This window comes from Lissotriton vulgaris, chromosome 3_1 (genome assembly GCF_964263255.1).
Source record: "Lissotriton vulgaris chromosome 3_1, aLisVul1.2, whole genome shotgun sequence".
NCBI lineage: Eukaryota > Metazoa > Chordata > Amphibia > Caudata > Salamandridae > Lissotriton > Lissotriton vulgaris.
Genome location: NC_141689.1, coordinates 801676799 through 801697189, shown reverse-complemented (window position 1 = coordinate 801697189; position 20391 = coordinate 801676799). Strand labels below are relative to the sequence as shown.

At 40.7% G+C, this 20391-nt stretch overlaps 1 protein-coding gene across 1 annotated transcript in view; it reads left to right on the top strand.

The window, feature by feature from the left end:
- FBN2 (fibrillin 2) overlaps positions 1–20391 on the top strand; it is a 1183434-nt gene that overhangs the window by 775625 nt on the left and 387418 nt on the right. The window contains exon 12 of the mRNA XM_086961117.1: positions 14231–14350. Coding sequence (XP_086817243.1) covers positions 14231–14350 — 120 coding nt within the window. The remainder of the gene's footprint in view (positions 1–14230; positions 14351–20391) is intronic.

The window sequence follows — 20391 nt, the reverse complement described above, 5'->3', positions numbered from 1 at the left end:
TCTAAGCAGTGCTTCGGCACAGGTACACTTTGTTTTACAAATTAAGTCCTTCCTTCAGCAGAGTCAGAGAGCAGCAGGCAGTAGGGTAACACAAGAGAAAAGCAGGCTATCCAGGTCAGCAGACAAGCAATGAGTCCTTTAAGCAGCACAGCAGTCCTTCTGTGCAGTTGTAGGTCCAGAAGTGTCTGCTTTTAAGGGGCCAGAGATTGAGTACTTATACCGAAATGTACCTCTGAAGTGAGGGAGACTTCAAACCAGGCCCTTGAAGTGCACAGGTCCCACTTTCCTCTCAGCCATGGCTCCAGACTAGCTATGGGGAGTAAATCAGCCCTTTGTGTGGGGACAGGGCATGACCTATTTAAGTGAAGTGTTAGCCTCTGCCTTCTACCCTGCCCAGGCAGGGCCATTAGAATGCAGATGTATGCAGTTGGGTACTCATACACACCCAACCTTCCTGTGTTGGTGGCTGTCTAAAGAGAATGCGCAAAGTGTAGCGGTAACCCACCCCAGACGTGTATTGGAGACAGGCAGCAAGGCACAGAGAGATACGAGTGCAGGGAAATGTTCACATTCTAAAAGTTCAATACCTATACTGGGGAATGGGCCCTTAAACAGTCAGCAAGGCTAGGCCACTATAAATTCAAACAAACAAACAATCATCCAACACTAACTATGACACTACAACCCTTAATGTTTATTCATGGCCACTATATTTAATTATTTAATAAGAGTGAGCAGTTTCTAATTTCTTCTACTTTTTTCTTTACAACAATTTTAGCAATATACTCATTTGTACATAACACACTGATATTCACATAACATACAATGCAAACATCTAATCATTATTCAGTGCAATACTTTGTTACCCACCCACACAAAACAAAATACAAAAACAAATACAAATCAATACATACCAACATACAACATAAATCAAACAGTTCTGAATTGCAATGGCCAAGAGGAAATATTATTTTTCTTCCACTACTACTACCAATTAAATTCATCCTGAATGGGCTGATTCAGCACAAAAGAGTGTCCTTATCATTATCCAATACCATCCACCGACATTCCATCACTGATTAATATCCTGTACTTTCGGCTGAGAATACATCAAAACATTTCAAACCCTTCACACTAAAAGGTTCTTATCAGGACTCACAACTGACATGAACTGAAAAAACGATACAAACATAATTTTAATAGAATTTTAATCTATGTTAGTCCTCGTGTGAGTGCATTTTTTAGAAGTCAACTTTCAAGGAATCCGTAAACTCATAACGATCACAAAGCAGACCACTTAAGTGCAAAAGTTGAAAGCCATAGCTTTCATAGGTTTGTTTGTATCCTTCAGGATTAGTTGTACAGCTTAAAGCAACTATTCCCCATGTTCTGGATTTCCAGATTTTTTTATAATATATCTACTGAAGGAAGGAAAAATAAAGAAGACAAGAGCAGACGTTTGCACTTAAATGCAATGCTTTTCTGAATCTGTTATAATTGATCCTTCAGCACTAAGGGCCAGATGTAGGTGAAATAGATTTACCAATTTTTAATTACCGAATTTTACCGATTCGGTAATTAAAAATCGGTAAATCTATGGGGTGGACATGTAGGTATTCCAGATGTGCTGGAATACCGAATCGGATGATTTCGGTATTTACCGATTCGGTAAATACTGAATCGGTAATGCCCATTCATTCCTATGGGCTTTGAAGCCCATAGGATTGAATGGGCATTACGGATTCGGTATTTACCGAATCGGTAAATACCGATTTTCACAAGGGTGCAGGGGGTGTCACTTTGACACCCTCTGGCACCCCCAAAACAGGCTCGGGTGCCATGTGGCAGGCATACATGCCCTAAGGGCAGGTCTGCCTGTCACATGGCATAGGTGTGCATGCACACATGTGCATGCACATCGAAATCGGTATTTTACCATCAAATTGGATTTGATGGTAAAATACTGATTCGGTAAGGCCTCTGGGACTCTGAAGAGTCCCACCTACATCTGGGTGGCTGCCATTCGGTAAATTTACCGATTTCTTATTTTACTGAATCGGTAAAATTACCGAATCGGTAATTTTACCGATTCGGTAAATAATGCCCACTACATACCTATCACCTATTTTCCGATCAGTAACGGCCGAAAATACCGATTTTTGGCTGTTACCGACCGACCTACATCTGGCCCTAAGAGTTTTATAAATGTTGACTGCCGGAATTTAGACACTAATAAATCACACTGAAGAAATTGTACATCAGTGGCACCCCCATGCTCACAGTAAGAAACAAGCTTTGACAAAGCCAATAGGTTTGGCATTGATCTGCTTTTAGCTTCCCATAGACTCAATTTAATTTGCAGAATTCTTCCCATAGTATAGTCAGATCATTTAGTAATACTGTTCTCCCTTCCTGACTCTTGCTTCCCCTCTTTAACTTAATTGATCAGGGTTACTTCCTATAAACATCCTTGGTTTGATTGTAGCTGGGAATATTGTATTCCGACTATCAATAGGACAGAATATATCCCCAACAATATTGAGTGACACAATATTGAAAGGTAAGTGCTCTGTTGATATTCAAGATTTGATATTCCAGGCCTACCACCCTTGGTTCAAATTACAGCCTAATGTACTTGACCTAAAACATACATCTACTTGTCCCTCATTGAAAAAATGTCATATATAATAATGTAACGCTCTTTAACACCTATATTGTAGAAGCAGTACACTTATCAATCCCTGGAAATAAATCCACACATTGCCATCAAAATCCTCCACCCCCCTGTTTATGATGGCTTTAAAAGAAGTAAAAATCCATTCTCTTGGGAATAATTGCTGAACTGCTTACATCTTTAGATGCAGGTAACTCATCCTTCTTAATCCTCTTAGACTTATCGGTGGTGTTTGATACATTTTTCCATTAAATCCTACATCTCCGCCTCTGCCAGACTGTGATGAGGGGACTTGCACCTAATTGGTTCACTCCCATTCTAGCCAACTAATCACAAGCTCCACCATTTCAGTCACAGTGCAGAAGTAATATGCAGGGTGTTCCTCAGGGCTCTGCATTGAGTCCCACACTTCAGATCTCTTCATGGATGAATAACAACTTGCTAAGGCTGAATGCTTCCAAGACTAAGATTCTAGTTTTGTGCCAAAACCTTTGGTGTAATCTTGGACACTACATTCTCATTCCATGATCACATTTCCAGAATTATCTCTACTAGAAATGTTTAACTAAAATGTGTTCAAAAAAGTCTACCTTGTATTTCTCTTGACCTAAGGAAAATGGTCAGTCAGTGTACCTTTATAGCCAGACTATACTATTGCAATTCAGTTATAAAGAGTTTAATTTGGAACCAAATGGCTCATCTTTGAACAACTCAAAACACAACAGCTCATCTCCTATTCAACCTAAAATATATTTCCACATTTCCCAACATCTAATCAATTTGCCTTCACGTAACATTCAGAAAAGGTATATTTTAAGTGCTCTTCGCTTTGCCATTGGAACTTACATGATCAAGGATCTACGTGCACTCAAAACATTTCCTTACAACATTCCACCTCTTAGGTCTTTTGCTCTTCCTCTGCCAATCTTCTTTCCATCCAGAGACCATATCATCATAGAATGGCAGGCATATCTGTAAGTTCATTAAGGCCAAACCCTGAAATGTGCTCCCTCACTCCCTAAGATTAACTGAAGTTCATATGACTTTCAGAATACTATTCAAGACATAGTAATTTACACAATGATTGTACGCCACCACCTTTCTCTGTAAAGTGATCAAACTTGCCAGGACACCACGGGTGGGTAACTGTTGTGCTTTATGAACCTTTTTTTAACAAATCAATCATTCATTCAAGTTTGCATTTTTGGGCATTAATATGCAATATGTAAAAAAGGCAAACAAATAAAAAATTAAAAAATAAGGAAGAAGCCCAGCAGACCAGACCTGGCAATGGAGTGCACTCCTTGTCAGACATCATGCACATGTGATCGGGCAAAATGCTGTATTTGATCATGCAAGTGCATGGACTGGGTTAACCCATTGTCCATGCTGTATGCTGTGGTGGGCTTGAAGCAACATGTGACTGATGCTCACTGGCTAGTAGATGATGAGGGGTGATCCAAAGCCACTGAATATATGTTTATGTATGTATTTTATTATGAATTCTTTGGGAGGAATGAGGTTGGTTAAAGTTGTCTCTACGCCAGACCTTAAAAGCATTGGTCGAGCCAATAGTTTGGTTTATAATTACATCTGCCTCTTCATTGACTGGTGCGTTTAAGTACTTAATTCCTCATCATACTTGTATTCTGACACTAATCCTTACACTTATGCATTAATTCATCCACTCATTTAATATTTTTTCATTCAGTCGCTCACTCATTCAAAATACCTCATACACAGAAAGTCTCCAAGTAGTCAGGGGATTTCTCCAGTTGTGAGCCTCACCTATCGGTTTGTCCAAAGGAACAAGTGCCACTACAGCCATTCCAAGCCTTCACTTTTTATTTATTGGCGTTTCATCAAATACATTGGCACGAGAGCGCATTTTGGCAGTAGGACATAACACAAAATACTGACATAATGTCACAATCAACTAAACCATCCTGCATAGCCAGTGATAATTATTAAATACTTAGTGTATTGATTTCTCTCATGGACACCTGTAGTTTATCTAATTGGCTAGAAGAAGCTAATTAACTTGTGTGCAGTTATATTTAGTGTCTCTCGAATTGTTTGCAATATCTGGTGCAGTTTCAACAGTACTTGATTCATGCATTTTGTTAAAGCAAACTCATGTATTTTTAATGTCTCGCCTAGCGACACTGCGCATGGGCTGCTTTCCTTGGTGAGAGCTATAGTCTTAGCTTTTGCCAGCGAAGGGGGACAGGAGATGGCACACGCCCGGACAGGCGGTGTGCACGCGCACGAACATCTCTTGCTGCGCTCGAGGCGTTTGAGTAGAACGCGTGCCATGCGCGCTTTCACTCTCACATCGACAACTTGTTTTGACATGGGAAGGATGATAGCCATCGTCTGTGCTGCTGGTCGCCGATACTGTCGTATCTGAAAGACTTAAATTCGTTTGAGATGGGAAGGTACAGCCTCATTTATATTCTTTCAGTGCTCTTAAAGAGTGTTATTTCCAGCTCATGTGAAGTATTTTAGTGTTCAAAATGCTAGTGCTGTCCTGTGTATAGTATCCTGGTGCTGCCAAGAAGTCCTTTGAACAGTTGACTTCACTGCAATAGCAGCCCCCATGAAGCCCCTTTCATTACAAGGAGGGCACCTCACATTATAGTTGTTGTGTAGCATTTTAGAATCCAACGGTAATTTACAGATTCATGCCCTTATATAGGTATAATTCACATTGCCCTTATATAGGCATTGAAATCATGCCCATATTCAGACATAATCCATCCAGTCCAAATACAGGCATGGCTACTTCCACTTGTTCCAAAAAGCCACAACGATTTCTTGGAAAACTCTGTTTCAGCAGTCAGTGATATCCCCGTGCTTGCTTATTGATTTGTTCTAGAAATCATGGAGTTTTCAAAGAACTACCATTCCCTTGAGGTTCTTTCATGACGTTATTATGTCCGACTTTACGTCAAACTAGGCACTTTCAAGGTACAAATATACCTACACTTGCCCCAGCAAACACACGGTGGTTCGGAGCAGCTCGACTAGCTACTTGCCAGATGCAGCTCGCTACAGCAAGTGCCGAAGGAAGCCGACCCTCCTGCTGACGCACTGATCGAGAAGCTGTCCTTTCTCTCGCTGAGAATCCAGCTCTAGTGTTTCCAAGCTTCCCTTGCGGGGTGTTGGGAAATCGAGTCCCGAGACAGAGATACCAGGCCTCCTTCATTCTAAAACCAAGGTACGGAGCTGATTAGACCCTAAGAGAAATCTTGGATAGATTCTTGGCAAAGAAAAACTAAACCTATGCTACACCTCACTTACTTCTTCCCTCGTACTAGACTTAGGTTAGGTACATTGGAGAGGCGTATTTTAGAAGCACCAGTTGAGTACTTTTTAGCCTTTGTTATTTATGTATGTATTTATCTATGATCTAGGAACCATACAATGCTTTTACAGTATTATTTTATAATGCTCTTTTTACCGTACGCATTATACTTTGCAACCAGTATTATGATTGTAGCAGTTCATTTCTTTTGCATGAGAAAGAAGACTGTTCAATAAATCCTGTTATTGAAAATGCCCATCTCTCTATTTCTCTGCACCTCTGATGAAACGAAGCATGCACGATTGACTGAGTAAAATATCTATCTATTGTTTCCACGACTCTGAAGATACATTTATTCTTGGAGAAACAAAGTTGTCATGTTTATGCGGTTGTCAGAAACTAATCCCTTCTTGTTTATTAGAGAAAGTTTCTAGTGACCTCTGAGCTAGCTGGCACTCACAATTAGGACTAATATATTCGATAGAGACCTAGTCGACCTAAGTCCTACGTCAAATCTATAGGATATTTTATTCCAAAGCGCAGAGCCTATTGGGAATATAGGAACTACACTATACAGTGTCCTGATTAGGCATCATCACTTAGCAGTTTTACTACCCTTGCGTACGTTTCTTATAACACTAGGGACAGCCCTCCTCTTTACTGGTTGTCTATTCGTCTGTGATTAGTGTGCACGTCTGGCTAGTAGTTCCATTTCCGGACAGGTGGAGAACAGAACAGAACATGCTGGGACTGAGAACTGGTTCAGCCTCCAGTGGGTAAGCGCGGGGAGTCACCAAGTCAATGTTGAGCCATTAGAAGTCCTAAAAAAGCTCCAGGTTGTTCAAAATACGGCAGCCATGATGGTCCTGAACATGCCCTCAGGTTCACCGTCTCGCCCCTTGTTGAGAAAGCTGCATTGGCTTCCTATTAAACAGAGGGCTTTTTTTTAAATCTGTTGCCTGACTTATCGTGCTCTCCAGGGACTGGGTCCCTTGTACCTGCAAAGGAAATTAAAAAAGTATACCCCGAACCGCTCTTTGAGATCCTGTTCACTGCAACTTCTCCAAGTGCCCCGCATTAGGCTGCAGAGAACTGGGGGCATGGCCTTTTCCTTTTTGGCCCCCAAGTATTGGAACAGCCTCCCTGCTTATTTACGAGGCATTCCATCCTATCTAACCTTTAGGAAAATGTTAAAAGCCTTCCTATACTAGGTCCCTCTTTCCCTGGGTTGGTCCTTTTATTGGAGTACTCCGAGTGAAGCGCCGAGATGCCTCCCGGTGAGTCGAGCGCTATATAGACATGACATGACATGACATGACAGAAGTCCCTTGCCAAGGATTTACACTGAAGAGCCAGAGCTTCAAAGTGGATTTTTTTACTTTCTTGGTACCCAGTGAAGGGCCTTCAACGCTGGAGTGATGTGTTCTGTGTGATGTATGTTGCGGAGGATGACAATCAAATGGCTGCTCTGTACGTGTATGACACATATAGTTAACTTTGTATTACTTTCTATTATTTTCTGTGTTTGTCAATTTGTCTCTTCACAGCATAAAACCTTTCAAGCAAATTCTTTTTTTTCTGATGCCTTACATTTTTTTTATTACAAAAAACATCTTACCATGCCACTCTTTACTGATCAAATTCTGTGTATCATTTCTAGCCGAGACCATCTGTTTTAAAGGTTTGCCCGAACGGTATATTGAATTATAGATAGCTAACAGTGAATAACGGGGATGTTTTCACTGTTTGGTTCCGAATCATATCAAGTAGACAATGAGCACTTTACTGAGGGGCTATACTTGACACAAATAGACAACAAGAGCATAGCTTGAGTTGTCTTTGATGTCAATCAGAACGCAGAGATCAAAAACATCCCAGTTATTCACTTTTTTAGGTCAAAGCCTACCAAGCAGTGCAGCTAACTGGTTGCTAAAAACATCTTGGGGACATTCATAAAGCTGACCTTAGAATGTACTCCGTCCCTTGCTTACCATTGGCTTTGTGGTTTGTAACTCACATTTGCTTGATTTTTATTACGATCGCTCCTTGTATTTTTCCACAAATGCTCACGTTCTGTAAACATGGCTTTACGTTTTGTTCTTATTTTTTCACATTTACTGTGCATTCAAAGACGGAGGTCAAATTTCAGATTTTGTTGTCTGAGGTGTGAAAGGAACAGCTTTTTTTCTGAATAAATCAGAATTAGGAAAGCACAAATGAAGCACATTTTTTGTGACCCTGAAGCACGCTGGAAACAAGTATTTTAAAATGATTTAAAAAAATGTAAAATATGTGATGCCATTTCTACTCTTTATCGTTTGTGCGCTATGTAGATTTACCAGTAAAACTGTATTTCTGTACAAATGTAATGGTCATTTCAGCTGAAAATGTGTTGTCTGTAAAGCCAGTGCACTACACACCATGCATTCTCCACTCTACACCACAGCACTCTGACACTTTACTCCACTCTGTGCCACTCTATGCCCCTCCACTCTGCAACACTCTATGCCACTCCACCCTATGCCACTCCACTCTTTGCCACCTCACTCTGCAACACTCTACTCCACTTCACGCTGCTCTCCTCCACTCTGACACACTCCTCCACTCCATGGCATTCCACATTACAAGACTGCACTCTATTTCATTCAACACCACTCTATGCTACTCTACGACACTGCGCCAATTCACTCTAGGCCACTCAACTCCTTTCTACGGCACCCTACAACACTCCACTTTACATCACTTCATGCCACTCTAAGACACTCTGTGCCACTCCACTCCTCTTCATGCAGTGCTAGTCCACTCTGACACCTACTCCACTCTATGCTACGCCACTCTAGTCCCCTCCACAGCACTTTGCTCCAATTAAGAATACTCCACTCTGACACTTTGCTCGACCCTACCCTAAACCACTTCACGACTCTACTCTCCTCATCACTCTACATCACTCCACTCTGACACTGTACTCCACTCTAACACTAAACCACTCTATGCCACTCCATTATACGACACTCTACACTACTCTTTGCCACTTAAATCTAGGACACTGTACTCCACTCTATGCCTCAACTCCCCTCTATGCCACTCTATTTTGTGCCACTTTACTTCACTGTATGCCTTTCCACGCCTTGTGCTCCACTCTGTTGCGCCACTCCACGACAATCCTAATCCTAATCCCAGTCCTAAAGTTAGGACTCCTAACTTCGGTGAATACCAACATGAGTAAGTGCCTTCTTCGAATACCAAAATGATAATAAGTTTAGGATTTTGTCTTAAGTTAGTTCTGTGTATCGGGCCCTGTATTTCACTCTGCAACAATCTACCCTCCTTCACTCTACACTTTAGTCCACTCCATGACACTTTACTCCACTGCAGGATACACCCCTCCATTCTATGACACTTCACTTTACACCTCTATGCCACTCTATAACTTCGCTCCACTCTGAAACTCCATGAGACTCTACACTGCTCCACTCTATGACACTCTATTCCAATCCACTCTGACACATTACTCCACTGTACTCCACTCCACTCTACACCACTCTATCACCACACTCTACAGCATTCTATGGCACCCCACTATTCAACATTCTATGCCACACCACTTTACTCTATGACCCTCCACTTAATGCCCCCCCCACTCCTCCTCACTACTCTACAACACTGTACTCCACTCTGTGCCACTCCATTCTACGCTTCTCTACACCCCTAACTTTTACCCATGCTGAACCACACCCATGCTGGTGTAGAGCATGGCTAAGCACATTGCAAAACCAGTAGCTCTTGTAAAGGCACGAACTATTGGCTTTGCCAGTGCTTGTTTATAAAATAAACACTTTAATTTTCAACATTTTGGACAATGTTCTACAGGCCACTGCATTTCAAGTTCTTCATTTTTAGGTCGAGCCTGAGTCAACGCGCATGCTCTACTCTGCGAGTCTTGCTGTAGTAGAGTATGGACGAGAAGCCCCGCCCACTCTCCACCCACGTTTTCTATTGACTTGTGTCTTTGTTCTTCGTAAATGCTGGCTTCTGATTCAGTAATTGGCTTGTTAGTCCCTCCTTAGTACGGCCTTGTCTTCATTTGTAACCTCCCATGGTTACTGGCCCTTTTACCGTGGTTGTTTCACGGTATGTCTTTTTAAGTCTGTAAGCAACTAATTTCTTTATTGAGTTTTTACTACTGTAGGTATGACATGCTTTGCTTGCAGCCGGGACAATGGGAGCCAGTTATTTCCAATACCATATGTCTCACATTACATTGCAAATTAAAAAAAAAACTTTATTTACTGTGGTTGAAATTGTCACACTTGCGTTTTAATTGTAAACATCTTAAGCCAAAGCGCTGGGGCTGTGATTGCTTTAACAGTAAAGAAATAGAAAAAATGTTTTTAGATTTCTTTACTTTTGATGCAATCGAGGCACCAGGCTTTAACTTAAGATGTTTACAGTTAAAGCGGCAATTGTAAACAAAGTAAACAAAGAGAGAAAAAAGCATGTACCGGTAATTTTCTTCTCTTTATTTACTTTGCTTACAATTGCGGCACTCGTGCTTTGGCTGTAAATGACAATGTCTTTTATCTAAACTGTAAAAATCAAAACACAAAATAAAAGACATTGTTAATTACAATGCCAATAGCTCAAACTCACGTAATTGCAAGACTTATTGCATTGCAAATGCTTGTTCATTGACCCGTTCAAAGAAGGCTCGATGTTAGTTACTTATTGTTAGACTTGGACCTTTTTGCAGGGTCATCCCAGAACTTTTTGCCTTCCTCCTGTATTTTTTCTGACCTGTTGGTGGTGGTGTTATGGCTCTGGGTACTTTACCACTGCTTATAAGTGTCAATTGTGTAATGGATTAGTGTTTCCATGATTGGCTATTTGGTATTCTAGTCCGACCCTAGTACAGTGCACTATGTGTGCCCAGGGCCTGTGAATCAAATGCTGCTGGTGGGCTTGCAGCACTGAGTGTGCCAGCCACAGAAGCAGCTTGTGAAATGTGACTCAGGCCTGTCATTGCAGAGCCTTTATGCATTCTGGGTCTGCCATGTCGACTTGGCAAGTGCACACACTTGCCAGTCCCTAAACCTTCACTTTTCTACATATCAGTCACCCCCACGGTAGGCCCAAGGTACCCCTCTTGGCAGGGTGCATTGTATGTGAAAGGTAGGACATGCCCTGATGTGTGTGGCATGTCCTGATAGTGAAACACTGCCAATTTCGTTTTTCACTATTGCAAGGCTATCTGTTCCCATAGAACAGAATGGGGAGTTTTTCTATCACATCGTATAAACATAACTGACCCTAGGAACAAGATGGAAAAGTAAAGTTTAGTATGCCTGAACTCAGAATGTTAAAGTGCATCTTTTAGTGAGGGTGATTTTTATATTCTGTGTTTGAAAATAAAACTTTAAGAAAGTAGGTATTTTCTTGCCTAACCATCTAGTGTGCCTCTGCTAAGTTTGTGTATTGCATGTCTGGCTTTTTAAATGACTGGGGTTGGAGAGGGGCAGCGGCTCCAGAAGTCTGATGAGTCAGGGCTGGGCTGAATGGGCCTGGTCTGCATTTGGAGTGGTGGGAGGAGTAGCACCTTCACCTGAATAGGGCTGTGCCTGCCTTCCCCAATGACGGCTCCGCCCCCCTGTGGTGTGTCTGGAGCCAGGGCTCACACTGACAATGGAGGTTGTTGTGGACTTTCAAAAATCCCCACAGAACTGGGTTGAGCTGGGTACAGACACTCTCTGCTTTCAGCGAACAAAGGATTTTTGGGTATAAAAAGAGAGGCCCAGATCCCAGACTTTTTGATCACTTCTGGGAAATCAAGAGGAACGTTTGCCAAGGAGAACAGCCTGGAGAAACTGAGGAGGAATACTACCCCGGTGCTGTTTGCTGTCTGGGGTTGGCCTGCAGTGGCTACTTTCTGCCAAGAAAATGGAAAAGGACTTTGCTGTTTGCTGTGCCCCTGCTTGAGGAAGATCTCCAAGAACTGAGCTTGCCTCCAGTTCTGAAGTCTCAGGGACACAAAGACGTCACCACCAGCTTCCCTGAACTTCCTTGCTTGGAGTGCTGACCTGCAAAGAGGTGCTTGCTGTTGTTTTGGACCTCTAGAGACTGTTTTCTGCTGGGAGCTGGAAGAATCCATGCATCATCCTGGATTGTCGCATCGTATCGAGGCACCACGTTTGTCGCATCATTGGGAAGCAGTAAGAAACTGATGCATCACCTCTCCACACAGTAAGAAACCGATGCATCACCTCTTCTCCGGTAAGGAACTGACGCATCACCTCCCCTGTGCAGCAGTAAGGAACCAACGCATCACCTCCCCCAGATCAAGGAACCAACGCAACCCCTTCCCTGAGTGTAAGGAACCAATGGATCACCTTCCCTGGGGCCCGTTTTGTTTGTTTGTGTGACGCTTGCCAGGTACTTTGTGTGAAAGTTGTTTCATCTGCAGTTTGCTTTGAACTGAACTATTTCTACCATCTGAAAGTCATATTTTTATTACTGAATTGTGGATTTTTTACGTTTGGTCTTGTTTTGGTTTAGATAAAGATTGCTTATTTTTCTAAACTGGTGTGGTGTTCATTTGTAGTGTTTTCACTGTATTACTGTATGTGTTCACAAATGCTTTACACACTGCCTCTAAAATAAGCCTGTCTGCTTGTGCCAAGCTACCAAGGGGGTGAGCAGGGGTTATTTTAGAAGTGTATTCCCCTTACCCTGACTAGAAGCAATGCTCCCTATTTGGACAAAGGTACCTACCTCTGCCAACTAGAGACCCCCATTTCTAACTCTTATGCTCCCTCCTGATAAATTAGGAAAACGTTGTTACATAGATTTTCTTGCAGGAATGGAGATTAGCCAGGATTATCTAAAGGAGAAACATGGATGTGATATTTGTTTAACCTATAGTAGGGCTTCATTAGATAAGGACACATATTGCTCATATGACCAGGAAATCGAGGTGCAAGGTCGTTGCTAAAATTAATGTATTGGAATAAATGGATCTATTGCTAGTTTGTGAGATCACTAATAAGGCTGAATAGAGTCTGCCCCAGGCTTGTCACGCAGAGATATTGGGCTATCTTGAGAATGCAGATTTAAAAGTTTTTGTCCCACACTGTGGTGATGGGTGAGAAATGGCGAAATTTCTCAAGTACCTCTTTTCACTTTTGTAAACTATTCAGTCATTAAATTGACTATTGTAACTGAAATATTACCGGAAAAATACGTATTGTGGCATGTCACTTAGCTCACTTCCTAATTGCCCAACTGCAATGCGATTTGCATGCCTTGCACACTGCATGCCAGTGGCATGCCCGTCAGCCCTTCAGTGTGTATCTGGCTAAGTTCATGATAGTTTCAGGAATGTGCCTCGGTCATTGGCAGGGAGATACCCACAGTAGTTTGATACCTGGTAGCCCCTTCTACCATTACATCCCCGCCCAGAAGTGACTAGCCACAGTGAGGCAAGGAGATGGAAAAATGCTGTACTGATGCTCACAAAAGACTCTGATTCTGTGATTGTGCTCTGTCGTGTTAGGTCCTCACATTTCATGTCTTGTTATGCTATTTCATGTCATTTTATTTTGTTATGCTACGTCATGCTGTTTTTAAATATTTCAACTTCCATCGTTTTCAATAGCCTCTGGGTGCTGGTGCATTGTATAAGCCCCGAAATCAGAGGGTGCTTCTCTCTGGGATTACATTTTGTAATCTTAAACCTCACCCTCACTTTGCCGGCATACTCCTAATTTAATTGTGTTGTTCGAACCTGAAAGCGCATGTCCCTACCAAACGTTTGTGTATCGGATGTGCCACTTCCGTGAGGCATTATGGTCCTTGTAGTTTCATGCTCTCTGTGCTTTCGCTCACTGGCCATCTCGCTGCTAATTTTTAATAGTGATTAATCGCCGCAGAGGTCTCCAATCCTTCTACCAGCTTGCACAGGAATGCCAAGATGAGGGTGGCATGTTGTGGCAAATGCACTATCTTTGGAATGTGATGATATGTGTGTGTGTGTGCGTCTGTGCATTTGTGTGTTTGTCAGTCACTCACTGTTACATGCTCCCTTGATGGCCTCTTCATGGAATGGTGAAGTTTGAACTATAGCGCGTGCCTCCATCGTAGTATGTGCCCCATAAAATATGTCCTGAAGCTATGCAAGGCAGCTGTTCCTCTGTTTCATTTTCATCCTTTACAAAATTCTTCATTGACATATCTCGTCATCTTCTTTCTGCTAACAGATGTTGATGAGTGCGCCTCCAACCCGTGCACCAATGGAGACTGCGTGAATTCACCTGGTTCCTATTATTGCAAATGCCATTCAGGTTTCCAAAGGACTCCAACCAAACAAACTTGCATTGGTAAGGCTTCTGTTTTATACACATGTTTTTTTCCACCTTACACGCACGCTAAGACACCCCTTAAGAAAGTTCCTGCCAATAATTTACCTGGGCTTTTCCAAGAACGTACAATACAGAGAGAAGGGGTGTTTTCCTGTAATTATACAGTAGTTTTCAAAATCGTCTGACCTCGTTTCAGACATAAAACTATAATTTTGTTTTATTACCTTCAGTTCATGTGGTGCCTCAGCATAGAAAACTGTCTGGCTGGATATCACTGTGTTTTTAATGAGAGACGGTTATTACATGTTGCTTTTTCTGTGCCTAAACAATGTTTATAATGCCCCTCCAGCATTTTCTGAGTGAAAACATATGGTACAGGCAAGAAATGCGGATCTATTTTGCGAGGGAAGTATTATATCAATTTGTTGAGGGTAGGCCCGTTTAAAAATAATCAAAAGGATAGTATTCGTATGCTAGCATTTCCTATGTTCTTGTCTTTACTTCTTCACCATTCCATCGATAATTGTAACACATCGCACAGAATCTATATATAATATAGTGCATAGTTAAACTGCCATATCACCACATTGTTCTTGGATGACTAGCACTTCTTATCACATAAGCAAACCACTTATTGAAAGTTACTATTAACATATTAGCAAGTTTACAGTCTATGGCACGGAAATATAAGCCATTCATTCAAACATTTGCAAACATACACGAGAGTACATGGGTCTTAGCTGTCTTTCTTTTGGGTAGTAAATCTTACACAACAAAAGAAGAACACACCATAGGTCGTTAGAAACAGTCTCCAGCATACAGTGGTTCCACGTACCACTCTCCTCCCTTGATTGCATTTGATTTTTCTGAGTGTAATTGTAAAACAAATCTGTAACTTAAGCAATAAAGCATTGGCAAAACCAATACTTTGTGCATGGCTGCCATCTTCAAATGGTTAAAAAAAAATAAAAAACATAAAGATGGCCACCATGCATGAGCGTGCAAATGATGCAGCCTTATTTGAACTATTTTTTAAAACAAAAGAAACAACATGTCCATGTGGGCACATACATAGATGGCTGACACCTTTGGGTAATTTAACTTAAAATGCATGTGCATGCATGGTGGCCATCTTCAGATGTTTTTTCTTTTGTTTGAAGAAAAATCATCGAACTATATCTGGCGCACATTTGTGTGTACGCAAAGGTGGAATTGCTGAATGATTGATTATTCTTAAAACAAAAGGTAAACCATTGCAAGAAGGTTGCTGCACATGAACATTCATACACACACATGCGCTCGCATACACACACACACACACACACACACACACACACACATACACAGGCAGCCATCTTGGAATTATTTAAAACTGTGCCTAAGATAACCATCTTCTGATACAGTGATAAGATAGGGAGGAAAGACATTGAATTGTGAGCCGAAGGGCATGAAGCACTCTCTAAATTCATATTAGGTACAATAGGTCTGTTACAAGTAGCAGACAGCAGAAGCTGGCTGTAGACGTGATCTGAAAAGGGGAAGCAGCCTTTACAACGAGGATTTTACCACATTGTGCCTTTACCTCGCATTTTTCACCACACGTTTTTACCACGTATATGCCTTTACAACGCATGCCTTTACCACTCATTTCAGATATGTTGGGAAGTTTGGGGACTTTCCCCCCACAAATACATATTTTTTGTAAATATAAATATACATAAACATTTTGTGGTAATGGCATAAATTGTAAAAGCATATGTGTTCTGAATAAATGCGGGATAAAAATTGCATTATAAAGGCATGCAAAGCATTTCCCTGCGTTGTTTATCTCACAACCCTAAACAGGGCATGCTGCTAACTAGAATAGAATCCACTGTACATTATTTTAGAGTTGTGCAAATTTATCATCTCCAGATATACAGGGAAATGTTCACTTTTCTCCCCCCATGACACAAAGTAGTATATAACATTGTTTCGCCAGCTTATTAAAAAGTTAAAGAGGTAATGACACAATTTGGAGCCTGTAAACTGGGATTCTCATCCCACCTTCCACATGTCATTGAATATTCTATGATTTGGGGCATTTTATGTTAAATCTCAATGGCTAAAATATTAAAAATATGTGAAATGCAATTCTAATTATGTGAAATGTATTTATGTAATTCTAAATTTGAAAATCACCATATACAAGGGTACATTTACTATTGTGAATCAGGCCCATAGGTTTTTTACTGGTCAATCCAAACGTCTATTGGGATAAATGGCATGTTCCAGAAAATTATGTGCAACTTGTGAGTCGCAAACTCACATACAGGTATTGACAACTTGTGTTTTCCTCTTTCCAATGTAGATAAACCAAGTGCGACTACGTTTTGAAAGGTTGACATCCAACACTAATATCTCTTAGGACCTGTGCAGTTTGTAGTGTCTACCACATAAAATAAACAATATTTCTCATCTTCTACTCCAGGCCATTGCCTTTGCTAGGTAAATTAGCTTATTGGGCTAATGAATCGGGGGCAACTATCTATTGTTCATGTGTTTGAATCAAAGCAAACAATTTAATTATTTCAATGTGCCTAAAATGAGCACTGGTCAAATGTATAAACCAAATTAGAGACATCACCAAGAGACAATTCAGGTTTTGCAGATGGGACACACAATACAGTTAATGCACTGTTGCTCCAAAAACAATTCAATGAGAATGAGGGATAACATTGATGGACCTGCAGAAGTAGCTTGACAGTTGCCCTATTCTAGAAAAATAGATCTCAATTCTCAAGCCTGTGATGCTAACTCATTGTTTCCTCTAATATCAAGCAAAAATAAACTTTTTGGAATTCTTGGACTTCTTCACCACCTCTTTTCTATTCCTTTATGTACCTCTTGTTTTATGGAGGGCTTTATTGGTAATATTTTTTTATTGCTCTTTTTGTTTTACAATTACTGTCTCATTACTCTTACAAAGTTTGACTTACACATCTAAAGTGTCTTCCAATTCCGGTGGCTAAATATCATTCAAAGGTTATTTACTGTGTACAGAGTTCTATATTTATGTAGCGCCATCTATAAAGTAAATTTTCTTTAGGCAACATACGCTGTTTCAGAATTAACTAACCCCACGTAAGTGTGTGCAAGTGCTGCAGCCGTCTAAAAACTATTTTTTTAAACAAAAGAAAAGAAAGTCTATTTTGCCCACTTTGAATATTTCTACTTAAAAGGCGGGTGCATGCATGGTGGCCTTATTCAACTTTTCAAATTTTAGTTTTAAGAAAAATCATTCAAAGATAGTTGCGCATATTTGGCATACCCAAAGGTGGCAATGCTGAATAATTTTTTTTTTTCAGGAAATTTTTATTAAGCATTTGAAAATTAATACAAATAGCATGTCATAAAGAAGCAGTAAAAAGTACAATGGAAAACAATAATTAAATGACATAAATATTCATAAAAAAGTGCTTGAGGAGGAAGGGAAAAAGAATATTGAAAGAGAAGATAAGGAAGGAAGAAAAGAGAAGAAAAGAGAGAGGAGAGTAAAAAGGAAAAAAGAAAAGAAGAAGAAAAGCAAGATTTACTACGTGGGATTAATAGCACGTAATAAGGGAGGAGAATTGGAAGAAAGGTAGGAGGTGAAGGGAAGCCAAAGTAAATCAGATTTGATTTTTAAAGGGACAGAGGTGGAGGATGCAATAGATATTCTGTGTTCATCACATATAAAGTTCCACCAAGTGTGGACAGAAAGCTTAGAGTTATCCTTCCAACATGCTAAAATAACTTTAAATGCAAGAGCGATAAACAGGTCCAATAACTTAGCAGAAGAAGATACAATATCAATATCATCAGTAGGTATGGGCGAATTTTGCGAATCTCGCGTTCGCGAATTTTGCGGATTTGCGAACTCGCAATCTGCAAAATCCGCGAATTCCCGCGAATTTGCGGATTTTTTTTTTATGTTCGCACGGGTTTCTGCAAGTTCGGGAGGGTTTTGTACAATTTCGCAAATTGCGAAATTGTACGAAACGCGTGCGAACTTGCAGAAACCCGTGCGAACACAATGTGCCCAGTAGGGTATGTGCCTCTTGTGTGAATAAAAGGTCAGAGAAAGATCAGTTCAGCAGATAAAGAGAAAGAAGCTCGGGTATTGCGCTTGTGAAAGTCAAGGATGCAAAGCCTATCCAGCATCACAGCTGATTTTCCACAGTAGATTTGGGAAGAAGGCACACTTGTCCAGCCTCGACGACGCTCACGATTGTTTTTGGGCTAATGAATGAGTCACTGAATTTGAGCATCAACTAGTTCGAGCGACCATGTGTGTGTTACTATGCAATCGCCCCGAAGGGCGCAGGGGTCCCTTGAGTGAGCTGCAGACCTGACCTGTGCCCAGCCATGCAACTATTTTACAATGGCGCCAGCAAGCTGCCAGCGCCGTTGTAAAATAGTTACAAGGTTAGCTTGCACAGGAAGCACTGAGATAAAATAAAGCAGCACCTGCTTCGTTTTATCTAGTGGTTCCTGTGCAAGCTAACTTTGTAACTATTTTACAATGGCGCTGGCAGCTTGCTGGCGCCATTGTAAAATAGTTGCATGAGTGGGGGTTCAACTTTTGAACCCGTTACGTTCGCGGATTTTTTTTTGCGGATTTTGCGGGAAATCCGCAAAATTCGCGGATTTCGGATTTCCCAAAAATCCGCAAAATCCGCGAGCGTAACGGATTTCCCGCTCACACCTAATCATCAGATAAGGAACCTAAAAACACATTCAGGAGGGATAATGGAGAGCAAAAAGAAAACATTGGCATGCAGATATTCCATACTTCAGTCCAGAATGATAAAACAGGGGAACGTTCGTATAGTTGATGTTTAAGAGTACCAGGTTCCTTGGAACAGGACCAACATAATGGAGAGGAAACTTGAGAGAACTTATGGATGCTAAACGGGGTAATAACCACTCTATGATATATAAAGAATAAAGATTGCGTAATACGTGCAGCAACAGATACTTAAAAAATTTTGGGCCATAAACGATCCCACACTACAACAGATAGGGAGACATCAAGATCAGACTCCCAAGCAATCTCTACATTTGAATTAGAACGTCCGGAAACATTAGATAACAAAATTGAATATACAAGTGCAGCTTTAGGAATTTGAGTAGAAAATAAAGCGTAAAGTGGAGTGGTGGGGGTGAAGGAAGAAAAAGAAACAGATGCGGAGAGGAAAGACAAGGGAGATTGAATGGCAGAAGCAATAATGGTATATTCAGTGATAAACGATGAAGGCAAATGAAATACATTTTGCAATGCTGGGAAGGAAATCAAGGATGAACCAACAAAAAAACTGATGTACAAATAGGATACCCTTTTCTTTCCAGTGTTTAAAATAAAATGATTTACCTTTGTATCTAAGGAATTTGTTGTACCACACCACAGAGGACAACAAACATTGAAGAGGTGTCAAAGTAGAAGAAAAAACAGTTTGTAGTAGAAATTGGGAATATTTCAAAATGGGATATTTGGATAAAAAAGAGCAATTTGACATAAAGACTATATGTTGGAATGAGAAATCTTTGAGAAGAGAGCGTTCTAGGAGAACCCACTTAGGCACAGGAGTGTCCATAAAGTCATAAGCCAAGGAAAAGGACTGTTTGATCAAGAAGGCAGAGTGGTATGATTTAAAATCAGGAAAACAAACACCACCTTCTTGTTTAGGTCGAATTAACTTGTGCAATGCAATACGTGGATGTTTGTTATTCCACAAAAATGTTATCCAAAGAGAATTAATTTGTGCAAAATAGGATTTAGGAATTTTGAAAGGGAGCATGGAAACAGTATAGAGGACATGTGGGGTAATCATCATTTTGATGGTATCCAATCTACCCCACCAGGAGAGGAATAAGGGGAACCAAATTTGAAAAAGGGATTGAATTTTATTAGTTAAAGAATCAAAGGTTAATTTGAGGGTGTCTTTTAGGGAAGAAGAGAACCATATACCAAGGTATTTAATTTTGGAGGGACACCATGCAAAATCAGTATTATTAAACATGTACTGGAGACAGATTGG